We start from the raw sequence: 22,253 nt of genomic DNA on the forward strand, positions 1-22,253 counted from the left end.
CGGGGAAACATTTTATACTTTCTATTTATAAATGACAAATTTAAAAACCTCACACCTGTGCATTCTAGCCTCCTTTCGAACGAGGCGATCGCGGTTTTTGTCGCCCAATTTCCAGAATCGTCGGTCGTCTAATCGTTGATTAATTGACCCAAACAAATCAGTTCGTTCAGCGGCGGGCTATTTTTCTTCATCCTTCCCTCTCCCTACCTTTTTCTTATCGAGGAAAAAGTAATTCGAAGAAGGCGGCTCGACATCAAAGTCGTATAATTCGAGGCACCGTCGCGTCCCACCGCGGCAGTCGCGTGTGGGTGAATTTCATTACGCTAATTGTAAACCACCACCCCAAAACATCGACAGATACGATCAAGCCGACAACTACCCCATCCGACCGTGCGACGGCGGCGGCGCCGAGTTGATATTTAATTGATAAAATCATCAGCATAATTGCCACCCTCCGTGTAAGCACCTGTACGGAAAATACGGGAACTCGAACATAAATAGAAACAGAAAGTAGCGCGGAGAAGAAGATGACTCGGAGGGCGGGGCGACGGAAACGAGCACGGAAATATAAACGACACGGCGTAATTAACGTTAAATTGTTAATTTTCGACGCTACCCTCGAGGAGGAAAATTAATTGGATCCAAAGAATGATCGAATCGATGTCTGATCGATGTCTGATAATTAAATTTTTCGCCAAACTTGTGCATTTGAAGATTTTGTGCACCTCCCAACGGAAGGAGGACGTGCGCGCTTCGGTATGTCGAGTCGAATCCTACGACGGATTTTGCCGATGAAGAAATTCGATCCGACCGGATTTCGCGTTAAAAAAGTACAAAGCTCCGCGTCGAGAAATTGGTTTCCCCTTGATTGACCGGTAAAGGCGTTGCGAGGGACGAGAGAGTTTCAGGGAATCATAGGCGAGGCCTGTAGAATCCAAAAACTCTCCTCGTAACGTTAAACCGGATCGAGTTTCACGAGGCGCGCGAATCGCGAGCTATTATAATATGCATTACATTTACACTATGAATGTAACTGAAAATCGAAGGCGTCACGCAACGGTTCTATACACACACTTCCACTAAATTACTTTTTCAGTAATCACGCGACGGATATTAAAAATTCCCGCGGTTCAGACGGCTGAAAAAATGACAAAAAAAAAAAAAAAACTGTACGTCACACGGTTTACCTAAATATTACTTCGTCCTATAGTCAAAGGGGCCGACATCGGAAGCGTAGCGCCGTTACGCTGCGTCGATTGAAACGTCCTACTCCCGTCCTCGTTACTTTCTTAAATATTGAAAGCGGGCATTGTAAACTATGTCTAATGTCAGCGGGGGGTTAAGCAAACATTTTTATCGCTATCGGAGGCACCTTCGACCGCGCTTTTATTACGTATACCGAGTGGAGTTTCCGCAACGGAAACGATGCAGTCTACGATTATCGAACGTTGGATGATCAAGTTTTGCCATTAATTGTTATTTATATACAACAATGTTTTTATTTCACCCTCTCGAATCGCGGGCTAACGAAAATTACGCGTTAAGTAAAACGACGAGGGATTAATTTTTCTGCCACTGTAATTCGACGTGGCGTTGAGTTTCGCCGGCTGAGAGATAAGACGAACGACAAGAGAAATTACGAGTCGACGTGTAACGAGCGGGCGTCGCGAAGAATAAAAGAAGCAACGCTCGCGGAGCGCCTCCGTTTTTAAGTCATGCAAATACTCGACGGGAGATACAATTACAGAGGGAGAGAGACGGTGACGGGAGTGACGGGAAACGGGGAAAAATAAGGCGAAAAAAATTTAAAAAAAAATAAAAAAAAAAACTAGAGAGAAACGAAGCAAAGTCACGATGGCGAGGTACGGAGATTTAACGACGTCGCAATGAACGCTCCCGCCCCTTTCTGCTCTTGGCGGGGTAAGGGAGGGAGGGACGGCGAACGACGATGACGACAATGACGAGGATCCGGAGGACCAAGAGGCGAAGGAGAGAAAGAAGAAGAGGGGAGGGAGAGGTCGGAGCGACCCGGGGGTTCGGTGGCGAGGGGGTGAGGGGGGTTCGGGGGATACGCGAAGCTTGGCGAACGCGAGCTCAGATTGAATTGTAAAATAACCGAGAGGGAACAATGTACCCCTCTGCAACTTTGTGTTTGCATTTAAATAATCTGCGAGCAGGAACTCGCTTATTCTCTAACTTCGTGTACATTGTGATCTGCGCTATATGTACGAGATTTTCCGGGGCAGCGGTATGGAGAACCCGGGGGGGGCTGGGATCCGCTGAATTTGCTGCAGCGAAATATATTTAAAGAAATAATGAAACGGCGACCTGCAGGATGAATTTACAGGATAATAAAGTTGAAAGACGAGGAAAAGAATGTCTACCGTCTCTCCCGACTGTACCTACGTATCGCGTCGAAGGCTCGGGACCAGAAGGGAGGATTCTACAAAGTGAGCCGAACAAAGAGTCATCGGGATCAGGGGGGTTTTTCGAATGAAATTGACCTGTTCCAAAAAACAAATTTCTTTGGAAAATTGTATATACCGTCCGAAGGACCCATCGAGAAAAAAAAAAAAGTAAAATTGATGTGTTCTAAAATATTTGTCCGCGCGTCGGATTTGACCTAATCGGAGATTCGATTCTGCTTCGGGGGAATGTTGAAACGTCTACGAGCGAACCAAAGATGGAAAATAATCCCTGCACCCCGCGTTACGTCGCTGCGGATGATAATAACGTTGCGGGCTCGAGAATTTTCGGAGGAAACACTTGCTTTTTTCCTCTCCCATAAACCGTTGATTTTAATTGAATACTCCTCCTGCACCGCTCCTTTCGCTGTATACGTAGAAACAACCTTTTTACACGGAGCCCGAGTCGTACACCCACATACGCTTTTGTTTGTATACAATATACATTATGTACACGTATACATTATCATAGGTATACGCGTCTGTATTTTACATACATACCGATACAATACGTCGTATACAGAGCCCCTTGGTACAACAGACATACCGTACATAATGTATTATTATATCTATGGTACAACCCCCGTAGATCGAGCTTCCCGTGGAACGCGACGCGCGGGCGCGGGCGCGCGCGACAGCAATAACCATCGCCGTCGGCGTCCCTCGGGAGCGTAAATGGGGGTGGGTAAAAAGTGGGGAGGGTAGTCGTCGGGAGGGCGGTGGGTGGAGGGGTGGGGGGGGGGGGTAATTCAATTTGACACCCCCACCCACGCTTAAACAAGGCAGCATCCGACCCTCCCCCGTTTTCTTCCGTCCCTCTCTCTCTCTCTCTCTCTCTCCTTCGCCCCCTTTCGTGACCTCGTGCAAATTAAATTCTCATCCAGCGTGAAACAATGCACCGCGTAGCACCGCCTAGCTTCGCTTTGGCTTCCGACAACGTTCCGATCCGGTTTAGGGGTGGTTCGGCGGTCGGTCAGCGTTGGAATTGTACGTACGTACGTACCTATCTGCTGCAAGTTTCTGCCGTGGAATAGACAGGTATATACCGAACGTACGTGTGCATATCATATAGGTGTGTACATTGGAGTCCGAATTGACCGCATTAATTAACCGTTGCCTCGCAGAAGAGGAACTCGGTAGATAATTAAATTATACAGGAGAACATGCAACGTACCGCACAGCGTCGATACGTGTGAGCTCAATAAGCTTCAATTTGGCGAAATAGAATATGGCGTCGTTTCACCTCGATTACGTAGTTGTTGATTTTCATTCGGCGTTATCGATTGCAGCGCTGATTGATATTATTCGCGTACGATTAGCGTATCCGGGTGAAGACCGGAGGCGATGCAGTTTTCTTCTCAATTTGAATCAGATCGATCGACCGACGCGTCGACGGACTCGCCGCGGTGCAACTCGCGGATACAGCGGCGGCATGTAGCGGACGACTGTTGTACGGGAAATAGGGTGCAAAGTTTAATTCGAATTCGCGCGCTTAATCCCCAGGGATTTACCTAATCACAGCTCCAATCAAGAGATAATCAAGAAGCTTGGTGTAAGCTTACGAGACATTTCGGGGCGCGACAACGCGCTCGCTAACTTAATCACATTCAATCAATTCGCGCGACGCGGCAGCCCCGCGTTCCCGTATACGTTTCCACTTCTTTTTTACCTTCGATTTCGTCATAATTTCGTTGTTTTCCTTCTCTTCGTACAACGCCACGAATACGCTAAGAATCCCTTTTTCCCTGATCAATTGTAAATTTTTTTTTTCTCTTCCTCGTTTCGATAGAAATCAATTTTTAAATTATACCCGGTTGTTTTTCGTTCGGGCCGTTTCTGTTACGCGTGAACGAAATGATACAATTTTTGCATTTCGAAATGCGGCGAAGAAAGATCGGTTTGAGGTCGAAAAAATTCATGATCTGACTCAAAGATTTTCGAGAAAATCAAGGCTCGAGAGTTGAAAGTAATTATTTTTAGTTTTGGCGAATACAGAGCGCCCTTGTAACGGCTTAATTATGTTCGATAATAAATCCGAAGCGTGTATAACACATCGCGTTATCCACCTACGCGTGACGGTTTCGCACCCCTGCGATACGGACGAATCTCTGCAGAATCGAGTCTCTCCCGAGGGTGCGGGATGAATTCCCTGCGGAGACGCAGGTTACGTTGAAACGCGCCACCTCTTGGGACCTCTTGTGCATCGGGGGCGAAGTACAGATACCATACTCGAAGAATAAATTACCTCAACGAATCGATGCGCTTATGGGTCATTATACATATACGTGGAATACGTGTTTAGAAATATTGTGTACGATAAATGCAGCCAGGATATGCCGAACGAAAAAAGCAAGGGGTTAAAAAAAAATTGACCAAACTGTTCATACGTACCCCGGATCGAGCCGATATTCGACGAAGGTACCTTTATTTATATACCTTGATATAAAGCAACTTATTTCCAGCGCGATATCCGCGCCGAACGCAAATGTTATTCACATTTCCCTAATTATTCCACTGCAGCATCGATTCAGTTTGGATTAAATGAACGAATGAGCCCCTTTCATATTCAATAATTGCACATAGTCGCAAACACATCTATACCTCTATATTTTAACTGTCTATATAGCTATACATATAACTGCACCGGGCGTACGGGAGTGATCGATAAAATACAATAAATATAATTACTACTAAACCGGCGGCGGGAGAGGGGGGGGGAAATGGAAAACGGAAGGGTAAGGGGAAGGGTGGTTCACCTGGTTGCAGTGTTAATATCTGCGTCTGTAGGTACGCGATATAAAATGAAGTCTCATCCGGAACATGTCGATTAATCATTCCGCGGTCCATTGTTCTTCGCTCTTTCATATTTGTGCAGTACAGTTTTATTCCGCAATGGAGTTTAAAACTAACTTTTTCCCCATTCCATTATTCGTTGATTCAATCTCAATTTTTCGTTTTTTCTTTCTTTTTTTTCGTTTGGTTTGGTTCGGTTTTTCCTTTGATTTTTCAGGATGGACGGCCCGGCGGTATTGTCTCTGCCTCCGATGCCCAACCAAAAACCAGTCACCTCGCCACAGCCTCAGTCGCATTCAAAGCCGAACCAGGTAGCGAACGATTAACTCATCTTCCGCCTAATCTGAAAAAACTCGTCGATATCAAACGAAAAAAACATTGATTATTATCATTCATTTACCCAACTGCGTTCAGCATTGAAAAAACTGTTTTTTTCGAGTCTGTCGTAATTTGATTACTGTCCGTCTATTGGAAGTATTTCCGACCGAATCGAACGAGTAGGTATAGTGGATATTTTTACACCTATAGCGGCTTCGTCGCTGGGGTTGAAATTTTTGAAAAAACAGCCGGAAGAATTTTGAAACGAGGGGCTAAAAAAAGAGAAAAAGTAGGAAAACCGATAGACGGACAGATCATACGAGATCCCGATCAAACGACGTCAGAGCTGCGTGGTGCATCTGAGCTGATAGGAGTTGCAGGTGGGAACGGTGTCGCTGTACGGGATCCACATCGTGTCTCTGGTTATCGAGGGCCAGGAGCGTCTCTGCCTCGCGCAAATCAGCAACACCCTGCTCAAGCAGTTCAGCTACAACGAGATCCACAACCGGCGGGTCGCCCTGGGCATAACTTGCGTACAGTGCACTCCGGTGCAACTCGAAATTCTACGAAGAGCCGGCGCGATGCCCGTCTCTTCGAGAAGGTGCGGGATGATCACCAGAAGAGAGGCGGAGAGACTTTGCAAATCTTTTCTCGGCGACAACGCACCGCCGAGGTAATTGTTCGCCGTTCGCTCGAATTTCTCGTCGACGGCATCGACTTTTCCCCATTAACATTCCGCTTTCCGACAGACTTCCGGAGGACTTCGCCTTCTCCGTTCACCACGAGTGCGCCTGGGGTTGTCGCGGCGCCTTTCTACCGGCCAGGTACAACAGTTCGAGGGCTAAGTGCATAAAATGCGCTTACTGCGGTTTGTTCTTTTCGCCCAACAAGTTCATATTTCACTCGCACCGTATCGGCCCAGCCGACAAGTACGTCCAACCGGACGCCGCGAACTTCAACTCCTGGCGAAGGCACATGAAACTGTCGGGCAGCCCGCCCGACGACGTGGTTCACGCGTGGGAAGACGTCAAGGCGATGTTCAACGGAGGTACCAGAAAAAGACTGCTCTCAAATCCCTCGGGAACCCGGTGCACTCCCACCGCCGCCAAACAGACGAGATCCTCGCCTACCGCTCAACTGCCGTCACCGATACCCGCGCCGAATCATCCGCGGGTTCCACCGTTTCCGGAACTACCGCTACCGCTATCCAGAAGTCTCGTCATGGACTACGTTTGGCATCAACATCAGCAGGCCGCCGCTGCGGCGGCGGTCAAAACTCCGGGATTCGCTTTTCCCCCGTACACTTTACCCTGGCTCGCGAAACGAGGTCCAGTTCTTTTCCCAGGTCAGCGGCATAGCGGAGATAAAATTGCTTCGTCCGCTTCCGGCGCCCCGTAGCTTTCGGTTTTTTTTCAATAATTCTTTTTCAGGACCCCTACCTCCCCCGATACCCGGTGCCGCGATTCCCGAGCCGATGGTACCACCTTCGCCGTCGGCCTTGCACCAATCGGCGTTCCGACCCGTGATCCGCGCCGGACCCCAAGTCGCGGAATCCGGTCAACCAGCTCAGGAATCTTCGCCGGAACTCGCCGTCGACAAGGAGGAAGACTCCGACGACGAGGTGGACATAGAAACAACGGAGGACGACGGAAACCCGACCAACGCGAACAACCTGCAAAGCGTAAACGCCGGATCGAATTCCGCGCTCAGCACTCACAGCGGGCACAGTACGTCCCCGCAGTGTTGGAGCCCCCCGAGGGAAACGGTAAGGATTTTTGTATTTTATCGTTCCTCGGCGGTTCGCTGACTTCGCGAATCGAGCGACGGTAATATGGGGACGACTTTGTTCCGCCCGTGACCGTTGCAAACACATATGTATATGTATTTCTCCCTGAGTGGTCTTCGGACGATGCGTTAAGTAAAAGTATATCGGTAAGTCTGAGTCCGTATGACCCGGGTGAAACATATCGCGTACGCGTGAAATAACGTACAGTGCACAGTTTCGGGAAAATTTACGGGATAATCCGGAGGCACTCGGTCACGTGACCCCCGGTATTGTACGGCGGTGAAAACGTAGTTATACAATATACATTGTTCGAGGCACGCGTCATTACTTCTGATTACTCCGCAAACACTCTACGTCAAATACGAACGAATATGCTTTCGCGTTCGAGCTTTGTTGTCAACCTCCTAACGTGGAGAGGGCATACCCCTCCCCCCCCCGGGTTGTAAGTAGGGCGGCGGTGCGACGGCCGGGTGCCGCGGCAGGTCGCGCAAACACCTCGTATATTATATTATAATATATATGTATATATATATATAAATCCTGCGGCAAACACTTCGCGACAATAATGACAATCGGGGCACTCCTTTTGAAAATAGTGAACCAGACCGGGCGACCTCCTTCCCTAATCTACCTACCCCTTTTCGTCGTCGGAAACCAACGTCCGACGGACTCGCCCGTCTACGCCGTATCCAGACACGCACGCGACCTCGATCTGCCCAAAGAGTTTTCGTTAACTCCGAGCCAATGATACAAAAATAGAGGTAAAGAACGATTCGTTACGCCGCGGTATAATCCATAATCCTTTATTACTTCGGTATACCGTGTATCTTCACCCCTTTCACCCCGGAAACACGCTTCGCGAGAGTGCGGGGCGATGAGGGTTGAATGAGAATCGTTCGAAAATTTTGCGATACGGTTCTTTTTCTTTGAGTAAAAAAAAAAAAACTACCCCCTCATCTCATCTGCAGCGTAATTCGTGGTCTCATTTTTCATGATAAAATTGGGATACTTTTCGTATACCTGCTGAATAATTGAAAATTCACCAGTTCTCTTCGAAATTCGCCGACTTTCGATATTTTTTATCATCGCTGCGGACTGGAGAAATGTTTCTGTTTGTTCTGGGGTTAAAAATTTTACCGCGAGTTAGGCGATTAATTATAAAAGGATCAGTTCCTCGTACCTTTAATCACTTAGTGTTGACTAAAAAGAGCTTGGCGCTGGTACCGCGTGGGGCAATAACGGAGTGTGTTTGGATTGTAACTAAAGGAGCCAGGCCCTTATGTACCCTCGGAAGTCTATACTCACCGTTTTTCCTTCAGAACCTAATCCACCTTGTCCCACATTACTGAATGTGTAAACAATAGCCGGCGAAGTTAATCAAATTAACAAAAATATACTCGTCGTCTGACGGGCGGCTCGCAAATATTATCCTACACCCAAATCATATTACGTATTTCCATCCCCTTTCCGACTGTTCGAAATTGAAGTAAACTTTTCTTTCCTTTTTTTTATTCATTTAACTGAATCGTAATCGACATTAATATTTTACAGCGCTAACGAGTGTAAAATGTAGAACAATCTTTACATTATTCTTTGCACATACTAAATAATTGTGTAATGGGGTTTCGAAAAATTCATAAAATGAGGGGGGTTTTCTTTGACCATGCAGACGACGCAACGATGCCAAAATTGGGCCTGTAGCTAACTCGAGGTTGGATGAAAATTATTCTTTTTCCATTTTCCGCCAGTCGATGCCAGCAGAAAATGCATTCTTTCGATATAAACTCGGTTAATTTTCGTGAAATCGACACGCGTCACTCGAGCAGTCGAACTTGCGAGTTTACGGTTGCGTGAACGTAGAACAGATCAGCAATTGAATTCGGAGGAACGTAGAGGTCGGGCTGAGCTCCTACAGTTTGCACTGCGGTTCCACCGTTCATTGACTGTCGGTCGACTGCTCACACGACCGTTCCCGTCAATCGCGATAATTATTGTGTCAGTAAATACTCGCCCACGTTTCCCCTCCCCCTGTGTTACGATCCTCAGTCGATCGTCAAACACGCGAACGTGTGCCGCACGCCCGTTCGCGTCCCTGAAGCCGTTCTCTGTAATATAATTAAATAAATGACCGCTGCATTATTTTGACGGGGGCTTCACGTTTCAATGAACGCTCCGTTATATTATGTTATTCGACGTCGCAGCCGATTATAGTTACTGAACCGCCGCGAACACCAATAGATAGATAGGTGTACGAGCGTCGATGACTTATGTCCGGCTCGTTCTAATCACTTAAGCGCGTTTGCTTTCAACCCCCGTTCTCATGCACCCTGCGCGTACCGATTAATCGTCCGGCCATTTCGCCCCCCCCCCCCCCCCGAACAACTTGTGTATATATCTGCGAATCGATCACCCCGATCGTCTTTTAGTTTTCGAAAAAAGCTCTTTTTATTTTGTTTTTCGAAGGAAGTCCGCGTATGGAAAGAAAAAATTTCCGTTCGACGAATCGTTGTTTAATTTGTCGAGATCGTGAATGTGTCCTCGTTTAATCCTAAAGTGTAATTGTTTCCGCTCCGAGAATCGCTTTTAACGCAGACGTTCCGTTGCGGTTACGTTGAGTTGGTTCTAGGGTTCGTCGGAAAAAAAGTAACCCGAAAACATGTAGAATCACTAGCGTCCTTTCCCGTTTATTCCTCGGAGTCCCGGAGCCCGTGGCAAAGCTGTTTGTCGACGAAAAGAGCCCGGATAAGCCTCCAGAATTGCTATAGACAGCTTTTCAATTCCCCTCGTTCCCTCATCGTTGGCGAACGTGTTGAGTGGAAGCGGCGGGGCGGGGGAGGGAGGGAGTTCCGACGTTACTCGCGGAACCTCCACCTCCACCTCCACCTTCACCCCCCCGGCACGGTATCCGGTCTTCGTCGAGCAACGTCTACGAACCTATACGCGAGTCACACGGATTCACACAAGTTATAATAGAGAAGTACCCGGGGGTTGGCGGACGACCGTAATACCGTAGTACGGGAAAATAGAGAGGGGGTGCGGAATACAAACGACAACGGCAACGACAACGAGCACGGCGACGGTGATTCCCCTTCGCAACTGTGCCGCGGTGACTAAGTAAGTAATCCCCAAACGTTATTTGTAGTTATTTGTCGGTCTACTGGACCAGCAACCGAGTATTTTCATTTTCGCAACATCTGGATACCTCGGCGTATACGTCTGACGTCCGGTGGACCTCCGTCCGCAGATTACGCGGCCGAGGACTGCCGTGGAAAATATCCCTTCCCTTCAACTGTGCGTAACGAGTACGTACATCGACCGGTGAGAATTTTGTGAAAAAAAAAAAACTAAGTAGTTACACCGTCGACCGATAACCACCCAACCCGTTGAATAAACTTTGCTACTCTGGCGGATCCGACGGTATTTTTTACCCTTCAAATTTCGCGATGGGAGGGATTCTCTCGTAGGGGAATTGGAGATTCGCTGAAGAGATGTTTAGAGTGCTGTAGGCGGGCGTTTGTTGAAGAGGAACTCGAGCGATACGTAATCCGTTGCCGTTTCGATGCTCGATTGTTTACTAATTAATTACGCAACAGCGCCAATTACGAGAAGCTTCTCTGAATTAATCAATTCGATTCACCGAATAAATAGTCAGTGTACGGTGCCACCCCGCTATCACCTGTTTCGGTTTTTGGAGAGATCGTGACGAACGTTGTGGGATTTCACGTCGGTTGAATATAAAATGGAAATTCACGGCATATTTACGTACGAGTTGAAATTTGTAACAATATCAGTCGACCCTTCTCTTAATTGTCCGCTAAACTCCTTCACTTCCATTAAAACGCGAAATTAAACGACGTCCGGCAACGTTGCGAGCGAGCTACCCGCGGGAGAAACTGGAAAGTGGCAACTGGAACAGCTTCATTTAAATCACACGATGGGATACGTTAGTTAGTTTCAGTCGCAACTTTTAATTGCACCTCGACTGACTGGAGGGTCGTTAGACGCCCTCTGAGGACGGTAATTACTTTTTTCTTTCCTTTTTTTTCGTTCATCTTTTTCGAGTTTTCTTTTTTACACTACGTGACCCATTCGATGGAAAAGTTTAGCGCGTGGAAATAATTTTTAGTACAACGACTTTCGTCTTCGTGTCCTTTGATCGCGGGTATAAATTTTAATATCCGTCGCGAAGTGATCGGATTATTTATTCAACGGAAGCATCGAGTTAAACGCGGCACTTGAGATTCCAATCTTCTACGAGGGATGTGAAACTATTAATAGGTGGTGAGATTGTGACGCACAAAGCAGTTCCAGTTGTTCCACGAAATGTCATCGGGCTACTCGAGCCAAAACGAAACGAAGGCTGATGTAGTCACGTCTGTCAATTTAATCACAGAGTCCCGAAGGGCTTCCATAAGGTCAGGAGTTGGCATTTCGAGGCATAACGAAACGGGATTGGAACCCCGAAGATAGCTTTCGCTGTGCTCACCACTTCTCTCTAAAAATGCCATCAGTGAATTTTTCAATTAATAATCACCATTAAAAATGCCACGAACCTTGGAATTTCGTGAATTTCGTCTAAGTTCGTTTCCGATCGGAATCAGCTTCCGGAAACTTCCAAGTTCTTTTTCGCTTCGGCGCCATATTGGAGATTTTCGTTAGGTACTACCGCTTCGAAAACGCGATTTGTAGTTTCTCCGAAACGAGGCTTTCGATTTGGAGGAATCTTTCGAAAAACGATAGCTCGTTGTGGCAAAAAGTGGCTCTCTATTTACTTTTTCGAAATTTCAAAACTTCTTCAACCCTGTTCGCCGAACCGTGTTTTCGACAATGTCTGCGGCTCATCTTCGATAAAACATCCGCTTAATTCTGAGGCGAACCCGTAAGGATTAATCGAGTCGGAAACCCTCGTTGAGGTCTCTATCTGGGAGCGAAAATAGACGGAATTATCGTACTCGCGCTCTGCGTCAACGAGTCCATGGGTCAGGATAGCATACAGTACGTTGCGTGGGGCGTTCACCGTTGATTCAATTATGATCGTTACAGCACTGGCTCCGCCCTTCTCTCTCGGCCCAATCGAGGACGGGTTTTGTATAATCTCGCCTCGCCAATGCCGATGGAGATATAGTACCTACTATGTTCACCGTGCACTGTATGTACAGGGATTTGGAACTCTGTAATCGATGGGTTATTCTTGAACGAACGACCCTCCTTGGAACTCGGCCGATTTTTTTCCACCCCGTAAAAAGCCTCGTTTCAATTCGATCCTCTGTTATTTTTTCGGATGATCACATGTATTATGCACCTATACTCATTGGCCGAATCACATAGGTATATCGGAATACAATATTCATGTGTTTCGGACATACTTCATTATTTGACACGAGTCAATTCAGGGGCAATTGATCAAAATCATTCGATTTCATTTCCACCCTTCAGATTTACTTCGAATCCGTGTGTAATTTACTTGAATTATAGATTGACCTCAAACGTATCGATTGTTCCGAAAAAGATTTCATTCGAAATCGTTCATCATTTAGACCTACGTCTATATTTTTTGCCTCACTTATGGTATTCAATATTATACACATGTTACATATCGATACACGCAACAGCTTTTATCGGGTCGCGAAGCTGACGAGCTCGAATTTGTTTTTTTCAATTTCGGGAGTTGAATTTGAGCTTTGAAACTTATCGAGAAAATTTCGAGTTTTTGCGAGTTCGAGCCGGACGTGAATTTTTTACGGAGTCAAGATTGTAATAAATTTTTTCCAATTGCGATTATCCATTCACCATTGAAATAATCAGGCCATTAAACGGGAGCATGTTACAGTACCCCTATAAGAGGTTCCAATTTGTAGGAATCCCTTGTATTATTCCTTTCAATGGAAAAACTTTTGCGCGCCGTGTAAACGCGGCAGCTGGATGAGAGTCGATTACAGCGAAATGCCTGCTTTTCAAATACAATCTTATACCAGTAGAGTTTCCACGGTGACGTCGACTTTTATTGCAGCTTGAGAACCGCTCCCCAGTTTCTTCCCTCCCCTCCGCCCCCCCAACTTTTTCTAATACTTTTTTTCTCTCCGTTCTCTTTCTCGTTTTATACACGATGTATAACACGACGACGAGTCTAGAGGGTTGGGAATACCGGAGACACTCGCTGCGAACCGTTCGATTCGAATCGAGTTAAAAATTTAAAATTAACGTCACTTCACGAACACGGTGCGGAACACCCTCGCCGCCCCCCGCTACCCCCAAACCACCTGAACAATTCGCTCGAGCTTTCTCGCCCGCGTAACGCGACGCTTTCAAACTTTTCGCGGATGGGGGAAACAACCAAATTATTTTTCACGAGAAAAATAACACCTCTGTTATACGTGAAAACGGATTTGTGTGTACGAAAAAAAAAAAAAAGGAAAAAATCTGTACGTCTGTGTGAATAAAAGAACTTAGACTCTTCATAGGCAAAATATAAGATAGGCTATATCGGTACGCGAGAAAAGAGAATATTTATTGTTGTATGCTTATCTTCCCACGACGATACGAAATATGAATTGCGCACCTACGAATCGTATGTACACGACGTGCACGTTACATGCATAAATACCATATCGGGTTTTGTGGTACACGGACGAAATTGAGTCGGCGCTCGGTAAATCCGTTATTATCGAGAGTATAATCAATTTGCGAACATAATGCCGCATCCAGTGTAGTAGGTACTACGTGTACCTAGTATAACCGATGTACTCGACTACTATATTTTCCCTTCCCCGCATACCGCAACGTTCCCATTGGACCGACAGCGTCACCGAACCAACGATACTAAGCCGGCCGGAAGTGATGCGACTAACGCGATTGTGCAACATCTCCGTGCTCAACGAATACCCTGCGAATTAATTGAATTTAGTTGGGCTTATACTGGCTACAGCATTGATTACGACGGTCCTCCTCTATTATGCTCTATAAGCCGCGAGGCTCTTATTATATTCCATACCGAGTCGAGAAGCCCCGCCATTATAATTCACGCATCACGTGAACTTAGGGCGAAGATGTGACAAACAAGTGACAACAGGTGATCGCGTTTCATTGTATTCCAATCGAGTTCGGCAGCGTCAACGTCATTGAATGACGTTTCAAATTTTGTCGTATATAGGCTTTGCGGTTACATCGTGAAAATTTTCTTCCATCAAAATTTGAAATAACAAAAAAAAAAAAACAAACACCTTCCATCGCTGATCATCGAAGATGCAAACTACGAACGAACGATACCAAGTCCTATTCGAGGTCTTCGAACATGCGCTGAACGATGAATGAAAATGTATCTCATCGCCTTTCGGTCAACTTCCTCAAACTCACATGGCTCCAGATAAAAAATGCCTCACCGGCATCACCGTCGTAAGCGAAAGTCTTCGGGACAACGTGCCGACTTCCACCACTCGAGACAAGTATAACATTTTTTTTTTTGATAGGTTCTCATGGTGCATGTTTGATTTATTTTTTTTCTCTTTTTGTTTACCCATGTAATTGTTCCGAAAATTCGCAATCGCTAGGAAAGTAAGTAGACTCCTTGCGCATCATGATTTCATTCTTATACCTACATCAGGATACGAGGCGTCTGCGCTTATCTTGGAAATTTGTCGAGACACAACACGCCGAATAAGTATCAGCCGTGTCCGGTACCCGCACATGGAAGTGGTTGCGGTGCGCTTCTTCGATACAATCGAAAACGTAAAAAGACCGAATCGGATTTATTGGCTGGCCGCGAGCTGCAGAATGCTGACGACGAACCGCCGCAAGCGAAGACTAAACCGAAATCTAGCTCGTTGGACAAGGAGCCGTGTTTCTGCAGTGCGAAAATCGCGAGCGCAGGGATTAACAACAATCGACAACGTATCTTGAGACGAAAGAGGGCAAAATCGAAAACTCCGGATACTAAAATTCCAGTCAGGATTACGGATGAAACAATCAACACGGAATGTAGAAAACCACCGGAAACCACTGCAGCCGTACCGGCGCCTTCTCCACCCGCGGTCTCCCATCGAGAAGCTTTTCGAAAAGATCGTCGTCGAGATTTGAGCAGCCTAGTAAAATCCGTGGTTAAAAGAACCGACGAACCTGTTTGGCGTAGCGTGATTGGACAGAAAACTTTGATCGGGAATGAAGTTAACCCTTCGTCGAAAGCCTCGGCGGCTCGACACAATGTCAAAAATATAATGGGCCTGACGAGTGATCACGAAAACCGGGGTAACAAATTGTCAAAGAATAAGATCGTCAAGGTATTGTGGCACGCCACTAACTATAAAGATCCCGATTAGGGGTGAAAAAAAAAAAAAAAAACGGAAAACGGATATTAAAATACATTGCTGGATGCACGAATGCATGGGATTAATAAAAAATGGTGAAAATTAAGATTCTCAGCAGGTTTGATTTTCATTTGCTCCTCCAAGTTGATGCTTGACATCAATTTCACATCAACTGGATGTGTATTTACCGAAAAACTGGTTTTCCAAATTCTTATTCCATTTCCCCTCAATCGAAGAAGTGAACAACCATTTTTCACCAGAAAATTCGATATTACGGTCTCAAACCGTTACACGCTGAGATCGGATGAAATAGGATTATTTTGTGTATACCCATATAATATGCGGTATGCGGAGAAGGACTGCACCGTTGATATAATAAAACGTAGGAAGAGAAAAAAAGCGTACAAAATAATGAACAAAAACAAAATTCAAATAAAAAAAAACGCGGTCGGATATAGAGGCTGCGTAAAATCCAACACACGCTGGAGTTGTTTCACCCGTAATCCTTTATTGGATCAACGGGGCTGAAACAATTGAGCGGCCCATAACGCGCGGGTTGCCGCGGCGTAGGGGGCAGAGTGCGCAGGGAGGAAAAGCGAGAAGGGGTGGGATCGGAGGTTGTTCGGGGCGCCGTTTGCCCGTTTAGAAATGGAAGGGAAAGGGATTTCTACCTACTTTAACGGCTGAGCGAAGTTACAAATGGGACCACGTGAAACTCATCCGTGTATACATAGAGGAGATATCTGCACACGTGTGCATGTACGTATACGGTCTATATTCACACGTGTGTATACGCGTAACACACGCATACGTATGCATTATAGAAATACAGGCGAAGTTTGCGCCGTGCGCTGATTGCGAGTTCGGTATAATCTGTACCGGTGATTCAGTGTTCTCTTGCTTTTACAGACTTTTTGCCTCTCGTGGTTTTTCCCCGAATTTTCTTTCTTATACCACACGTATACGTACGAGGATAACCCTGAACACTTTCGTTTCCATCGTACGAGGAGCCATTCCGAACTTCTCACAAAACGGCAACATTATTCTCCTTCCCACATGATGTCGGGATTTAATGTACAGATAACCCTCACGTTCTATACATTTCTGCACAAATTGCAAACGCGACTTGAATTTCATTCGGTACTTACAACCTACGAACATCGCGGTGTGCTCGTATTACTGTTACTATTAATCTCTCACTTGGGAACGAGGTGATCACGTGCCATCTATTTAGTAGGGCGCGTCAAGGTTCGACCCTGCAGGACTGCACACGAGTGGCGATCAAATTTCTCTGATTACCGACCAGATTGCCAAAAAACGAACTAACTTAGAATGAAAATTTTCGCTTTTTCATCGGTCGAAAAACAAAGGTATATCATAGTTCCGCAGAAGCGAAACAAAAAGTTCGGAATTATTCCACATCGCCATTTTTTAAGACTGAATATATTCCGTGAAATTTTTATCATCGTAGGTGATCGAAATCGTCGAAGGGTTCCGCATAATTAGCAACGCGGAGCCCGATGATGATCGTCGACTATAATAACGAATGAATTCGCAACACCGTGCCACGGGGACTTGTCTGCGCCCGTCTGTTTGTTCTACGCCCCCCGATCCCCTCGTACAATATCGCTCGAAAGTAAGGTTGCATGGGTATTAAAGCGCATATGCCTAACCCTAATATTTTGTGTAACCATGAATATAGGTACACATGTGTACAATGGGTCGCCTCTCCAGTGACCACCTGTTCATCGAGAGGCTTGTTTCCGAATCCTATACACATATACACAACGAGTGGCAAAAAAGAGAGAAACGAAAAACGTTCAAGTTGATCGCGATCTCAGCGACTTATATCCCGACAACGTTTCGCTTCGGTCATTTTTCCAGTCCATTCCAAAAAGCGTAAGAGCGCAACGGATTCGACTCGGCGCTTTCGAGGGTTCCTATTAAGCGTCGTGATTCGGAAATACTTCTTCCTCCGCACGCTAGTCACTCCCGTCAGCACACCCCGTAATGCCGATGTTTTTACCTTGACGAATTGCTCCACAATACAAGGGGTTTTTCAACCCCTTCACCGGCTCTGTATATACACAGAATATAATTACTGAAAATCCCAAACACCATGAAAATTTGATGGCGGACACGACGCTGACGTATACGGCGACTCGTCGAAGCTGTTATCTCACACGTTTGTATTCGCTGACAATGAGCCATATGATCTCGAATAAATAACATTCGCAATGAAATACATAATTTTTTCGATTATAAATTTACACATATACGGGGCAGGTGGTACGTACGTTTCACGCTACCTGCAGGCGTATAAATACGGGGCATTTCCATTTCCATTTACACGTCAATTAGTGCAAAAATATATGCTGCGATTTTTTAAAAATTCATAACTTTTACATCGTTTTCGTTTCGAGCGACCTCTCGACGCTCGAGGTTTATATCGTGCGTTCAACCAGCGTATCCTATACACGTATATGCGCGAAACGTTCGAGAATCAGATTTTTAAGTAACACGCTTCAAGTGCTATTAATTATTTAGAATTCCGTGACCGCACGCGGGTGACTTTCGTGTACACAGCGGCTGGGAATAGGGTTGCAGTCTTTGCGTGCCGTTTAGCGAAACTGCAGCTGAAATCATTGAAAATATTACAGGCGTTATGTATGTATAAAAATGACGAAGATGAATAATCTGTCTCGAAATTAATTGCTTTTTTTCTTTCCTAAATCTGCAGCTTTTGTGTTTTTTGCAACAATTGCCCCGAATATGTGTAGCGAAAATTCCTTCATGTTATTGCACATGAAAAACCTTCTTTGCCATTCGATTGTCCAGAGTGCAGGGGGTGGGTGGGACGCAATGTAAGGTCTCCTACAAGGGTTACGCGCGTTATTTACGTATTATGTACAGCGTTATTACATATATTCAAACGGCAAATGTACGTGTATACGATATAGCTGGGTATGTGTGCGCGTGTCACATAACTACGGCCATCACTGCATAACGTAGTGGTTGATCGTGATGAGTGCCGTAATGTAATAACGGGTTATGGAAAAGCTATGCCCATAATATGCGACTATGTACGTACTATTCCTATGCGGAGTGACACGAAACTCGCTAGCGGAACACTCATGGTCATTTGTTTGGAATTTTACATTCGTATTGTCGGGTATAAGTCGTATACCCATGTAACGTACGTACATACACAGTGCGAATGAAATATTGTTATTACATATTACAAAACAAATCGAGGACGTGTATATATACGTGCATATTGGGGAGTTAATAAAAGATATGGAATTTGTCTTTCTTTTTCATTATTTTTATTTCATTTATTTAATCATTTTTTTCTTATCAGCTTATCGGAGATCGCCCCGGTGGCATTTGTGTTTATTTACGATTTATTCATGGGTGTTATGATCATTTGTCATTTTGTACACGTACGATTCATTACATATGGGTGCTTTTTATCGTTTATTTTTAAATACAATTAACTACTTTTCTTTTCTCTACGTCCTTTCGTTGTTAAAATTTTGTTCGTCGACGTTCCACGCAGTTGTTGAACTTTCGGCAATATATTTTGTGACTTAATTTCAGGAGCGAGAGGCCGAAAAAATCGCCGAAGAAGCGGCGGCTTCGAGAGACGTCAAACCTGAGGTGGCTGCAGCGTCTTCAACGGGAAGCCCAGAGAGTTGGCATGGCGGAGCACTCTACAGACATCTTCATTTACTGAGAGGTAAAATTGTGCTTAACACGACCTCGGACAACCTCCCCTCATCCTTAAGTGATGTAAATTAATTTGCGCTCATTACGTATCATTGACCATATTATTAGATTTTTTTTTTGCGTCAACAAATTTGACGACCTCTAATTTATCGTAAGGACCACACATAGTTCATTATGCAGGGTTTCAATTTGGAGAAGAAAAAAATTCTGTGGGATAAGCCGTTGCGCTAGAAAATTTATCGAAATTCCAAAAAGCGTGGATTACGCTTTTTTGGTTCTCAGCTATCGAAAGAGTTGTGTGTAATTAAAAAAAAAAACAATTCGCTAATTACGATGACGCGCATGGATGAATAATTGTTGAAAAAATGAAGCGTACACGTTGCCATGACTAAACGAGCGGTGAAATGGCGAATTATAAATTAATTATGATATTCAGCGGTTACGTGTGATGTGGCAAAAAAAAATATGAGGAGATATTGAAATATCAGAAATTCAATGACAGATTCAGAGTGAAAATGCGAATTCAAAGCGTCGCTTTGTCGGGAGCTTTCCGCTCGGCTTTCGCGTTCACACGATAGGTGGGACGTGATGAAGGGAATTCGAACCCGTCCTCCTCGTCGCCGCGACGGGACTGCAGGTCGTCGTTATTTAACCTTTGATCTTACGAAATCAGTGGGACCGGTAGGTCTCCTAGCTGGTTCGCGGAGAATTCGCCGTCTGATTTATAATTAACCTACCGAGAAATCGATTCGTGCGATTCTCGATATCGCGAGGTATACGTGCGTAATGTATGTGTATACCTTGTCCAAGCATTTACACGATGCGAGTTACTGTACATCGTGTACGTATAATATTATTTAATACTTGTTACACAACTTTGATCAGGGGTAAGATTCTATTAATTGGAGTAATTAGTCGCAGCCGAAGCGTGATTAACTGGAAATACACTGGGTTCGGTTCGTGGAGGGAAAATCAAAGTGGTGTAGCAAAGGAATTAACAGGAAGAGGATGAACAAGGGCGGCCTGTAGGACCATCGAGGGATTCGAATGGCGTTGTTGAGGACGAGGAGGCGGCTTAAAGATTACACGGGGGCGTCCCCCGGAGCCGAGCGCTTGCGCGATACAAAGAATTTACCAACGCAATATAATTCACTTTGACCTTTCTTCCCCTCTTTCCACCTACTTTTACCTCATCCGAACTTCACAGGTGCGACGTGCACTACGAAGTACATAGTACGATACAACGAGCTCATTGATTAGCGCGTTAACCGCATCGTGCAAAGGGGTAGTTTTTTTGCGACTCCAGTTCTATTTTATATTTGATTTCCTTTCCAAGGCTGCGGTGTAAACGTGGCACCGGTTGACGTTATATTTTCGAAATGTTATCTTCAATCGTACTCGCGGACAGTTTCAATACCTATCAGCGGATTGGATAGCCATTCATATAAGCCGAAAATAACGAGGTAGGTGCCGTTGCTTGGTTCTGTACTGAATACGCAGCGATGAGGATCATTGCCAAATGGGCAAAGAGAATTCTCTCACACGGACGCGATATACCCGCGACATTTGTACGTGAAGTGATATTATATATAACACACACACTTACGCGGAGAGACGCCCCCGTTCGCTCGTATGTATTTCAGGTAGATACGTTACTTCGTTCTGGATGAATAGAAAACCCCGATGCGAAACGGACTTCGCACGGTTGTTGCCATCCGAAAGCGTTGTGTAAAATACGCTACTCTTTCATTGTATCGATATAGTTTAGCTACCGTTATGTACGTGAAGTTTTAAAAAATGATTGAAAATTTCATCCGACTCAAAATTTCACTGATCTTCCTCCGTTCTCGATTTTCTTCTAGGAAGCGACGTGTCCGACTGTTCGGCCTGCAGACCTCGAGGCGTCTTTTACGGGCAGGTTCACAGTCCTACAGCTCCTACAAATTAATCAGCGAGTTATAAATTTTGTATAATTTGTTGTCGCTAACAAAAAAATTATCCCACTCAACGATGTGCTCGGACGTAATTTGTGAGTATGTAGAAAAAGATTTATAGCGATTACATCGATTGACCGAATCAGATGATGATTTTTCGCATGTTATATATAATTTAATTAATGCTACGCAGTCATGTTAGTGAGAGAAAGGGAAAAGAATATCATTCCAGATTCAACATCAGATCCCCGATGAAGTCGATCAAATTTTCAAAATAAATAATATTCTATTGTTGAACGATTCGCGGATAGAACGATAAACGTATAGTTGAAATTGTAACATATGGTATAATATATATATAGAGTAATATGTTATCGTATCTGCTAGTCAATAACACAAATTTGAATACCTAAACATATATCATATAATATACGTATATGTATACGGGCTATTTCACGTAAAAACGAAGACAATTCATCTTACTGGTTTCTGTTGCCTTTAACATTTTTTCGAAACTTTCTTTCAGTCGAAATAATATCTTATGCATGGAAGGCTTATTCCACGTCAGACGGGCCACTTTTTCATAAGATTTTCTAAACGCCAAAAGTTCGTATTTCTAAAAGCCACGATTTATAAACAAAACGAGAATACGTCATGAAAATTCCAATTACAGCTCGAGATTTCGTATTCCAGCGGGCTGGACTCGAGCGTTCTCTATCTCGTTCGTCTTTCTACCGCTCCGCGGCGTACCGCCTCGCGTCCTACGCTCCCACCACGCTGAGCTTTCTCGTACCAAAATCCACATCTAAAAAACATTAGGCGAATGCACTCCGCGCGGAGTTCGGTGTCAAGCTCTGGCTCACCCAATCAAATTGCATCGTTTATAGGAACGCCCTATTTTCACACGTGCGTCGGAGATCTTGACCGA

General features: G+C 45.0%; 2 protein-coding genes across 4 annotated transcripts; both read left to right on the top strand.

The window, feature by feature from the left end:
- The first annotated feature begins 3,241 nt into the window (after positions 1-3,241).
- Positions 3,242-21,378, top strand: LOC105688114 (SKI family transcriptional corepressor 2). 2 transcript variants are annotated; one of them, XM_025747011.2, is made up of 6 exons: positions 3,242-5,569; positions 5,948-6,249; positions 6,326-6,921; positions 7,007-7,341; positions 19,263-19,401; positions 21,254-21,378. In XM_025747011.2, exons 1-6 carry the CDS (start codon positions 5,477-5,479, stop codon positions 21,337-21,339), a joined length of 1,551 nt encoding a protein of 516 aa, XP_025602796.2. In that variant the 5' UTR covers positions 3,242-5,476; the 3' UTR covers positions 21,340-21,378. The 2 variants fall into 2 exon arrangements, with proteins under 2 accessions (XP_025602796.2, XP_048507347.1); XM_048651390.1 differs by having other exon boundaries at positions 5,957-6,249.
- Positions 14,473-15,729, top strand: LOC105688121. 2 transcript variants are annotated; one of them, XM_012404189.2, is made up of 2 exons: positions 14,473-14,804; positions 14,963-15,729. In XM_012404189.2, exons 1-2 carry the CDS (start codon positions 14,716-14,718, stop codon positions 15,672-15,674), a joined length of 801 nt encoding a protein of 266 aa, XP_012259612.2. In that variant the 5' UTR covers positions 14,473-14,715; the 3' UTR covers positions 15,675-15,729. The 2 variants fall into 2 exon arrangements, with proteins under 2 accessions (XP_012259612.2, XP_012259620.2); XM_012404197.2 differs by having other exon boundaries at positions 14,473-14,754.
- Positions 21,379-22,253: the final 875 nt, after the last annotated feature.

This window comes from Athalia rosae, chromosome 1 (genome assembly GCF_917208135.1).
Source record: "Athalia rosae chromosome 1, iyAthRosa1.1, whole genome shotgun sequence".
NCBI classification, from domain to species: domain Eukaryota; kingdom Metazoa; phylum Arthropoda; class Insecta; order Hymenoptera; family Athaliidae; genus Athalia; species Athalia rosae.

Bases quoted from the DNA above. Each gene is read 5' to 3' on its own strand.
- LOC105688114 (XM_025747011.2), top strand. From the start codon at position 5,477: ATGGACGGCCCGGCGGTATTGTCTCTGCCTCCGATGCCCAACCAAAAA. The intron at 6,250-6,325 runs GTAATTGTTCGC...GCTTTCCGACAG, and splicing joins GGCGACAACGCACCGCCGAG to ACTTCCGGAGGACTTCGCCT. The intron at 7,342-19,262 runs GTAAGGATTTTT...ACTTAATTTCAG, and splicing joins GGAGCCCCCCGAGGGAAACG to GAGCGAGAGGCCGAAAAAAT.
- LOC105688121 (XM_012404189.2), top strand. From the start codon at position 14,716: ATGGCTCCAGATAAAAAATGCCTCACCGGCATCACCGTCGTAAGCGAA. The intron at 14,805-14,962 runs GTATAACATTTT...TACCTACATCAG, and splicing joins ACTTCCACCACTCGAGACAA to GATACGAGGCGTCTGCGCTT.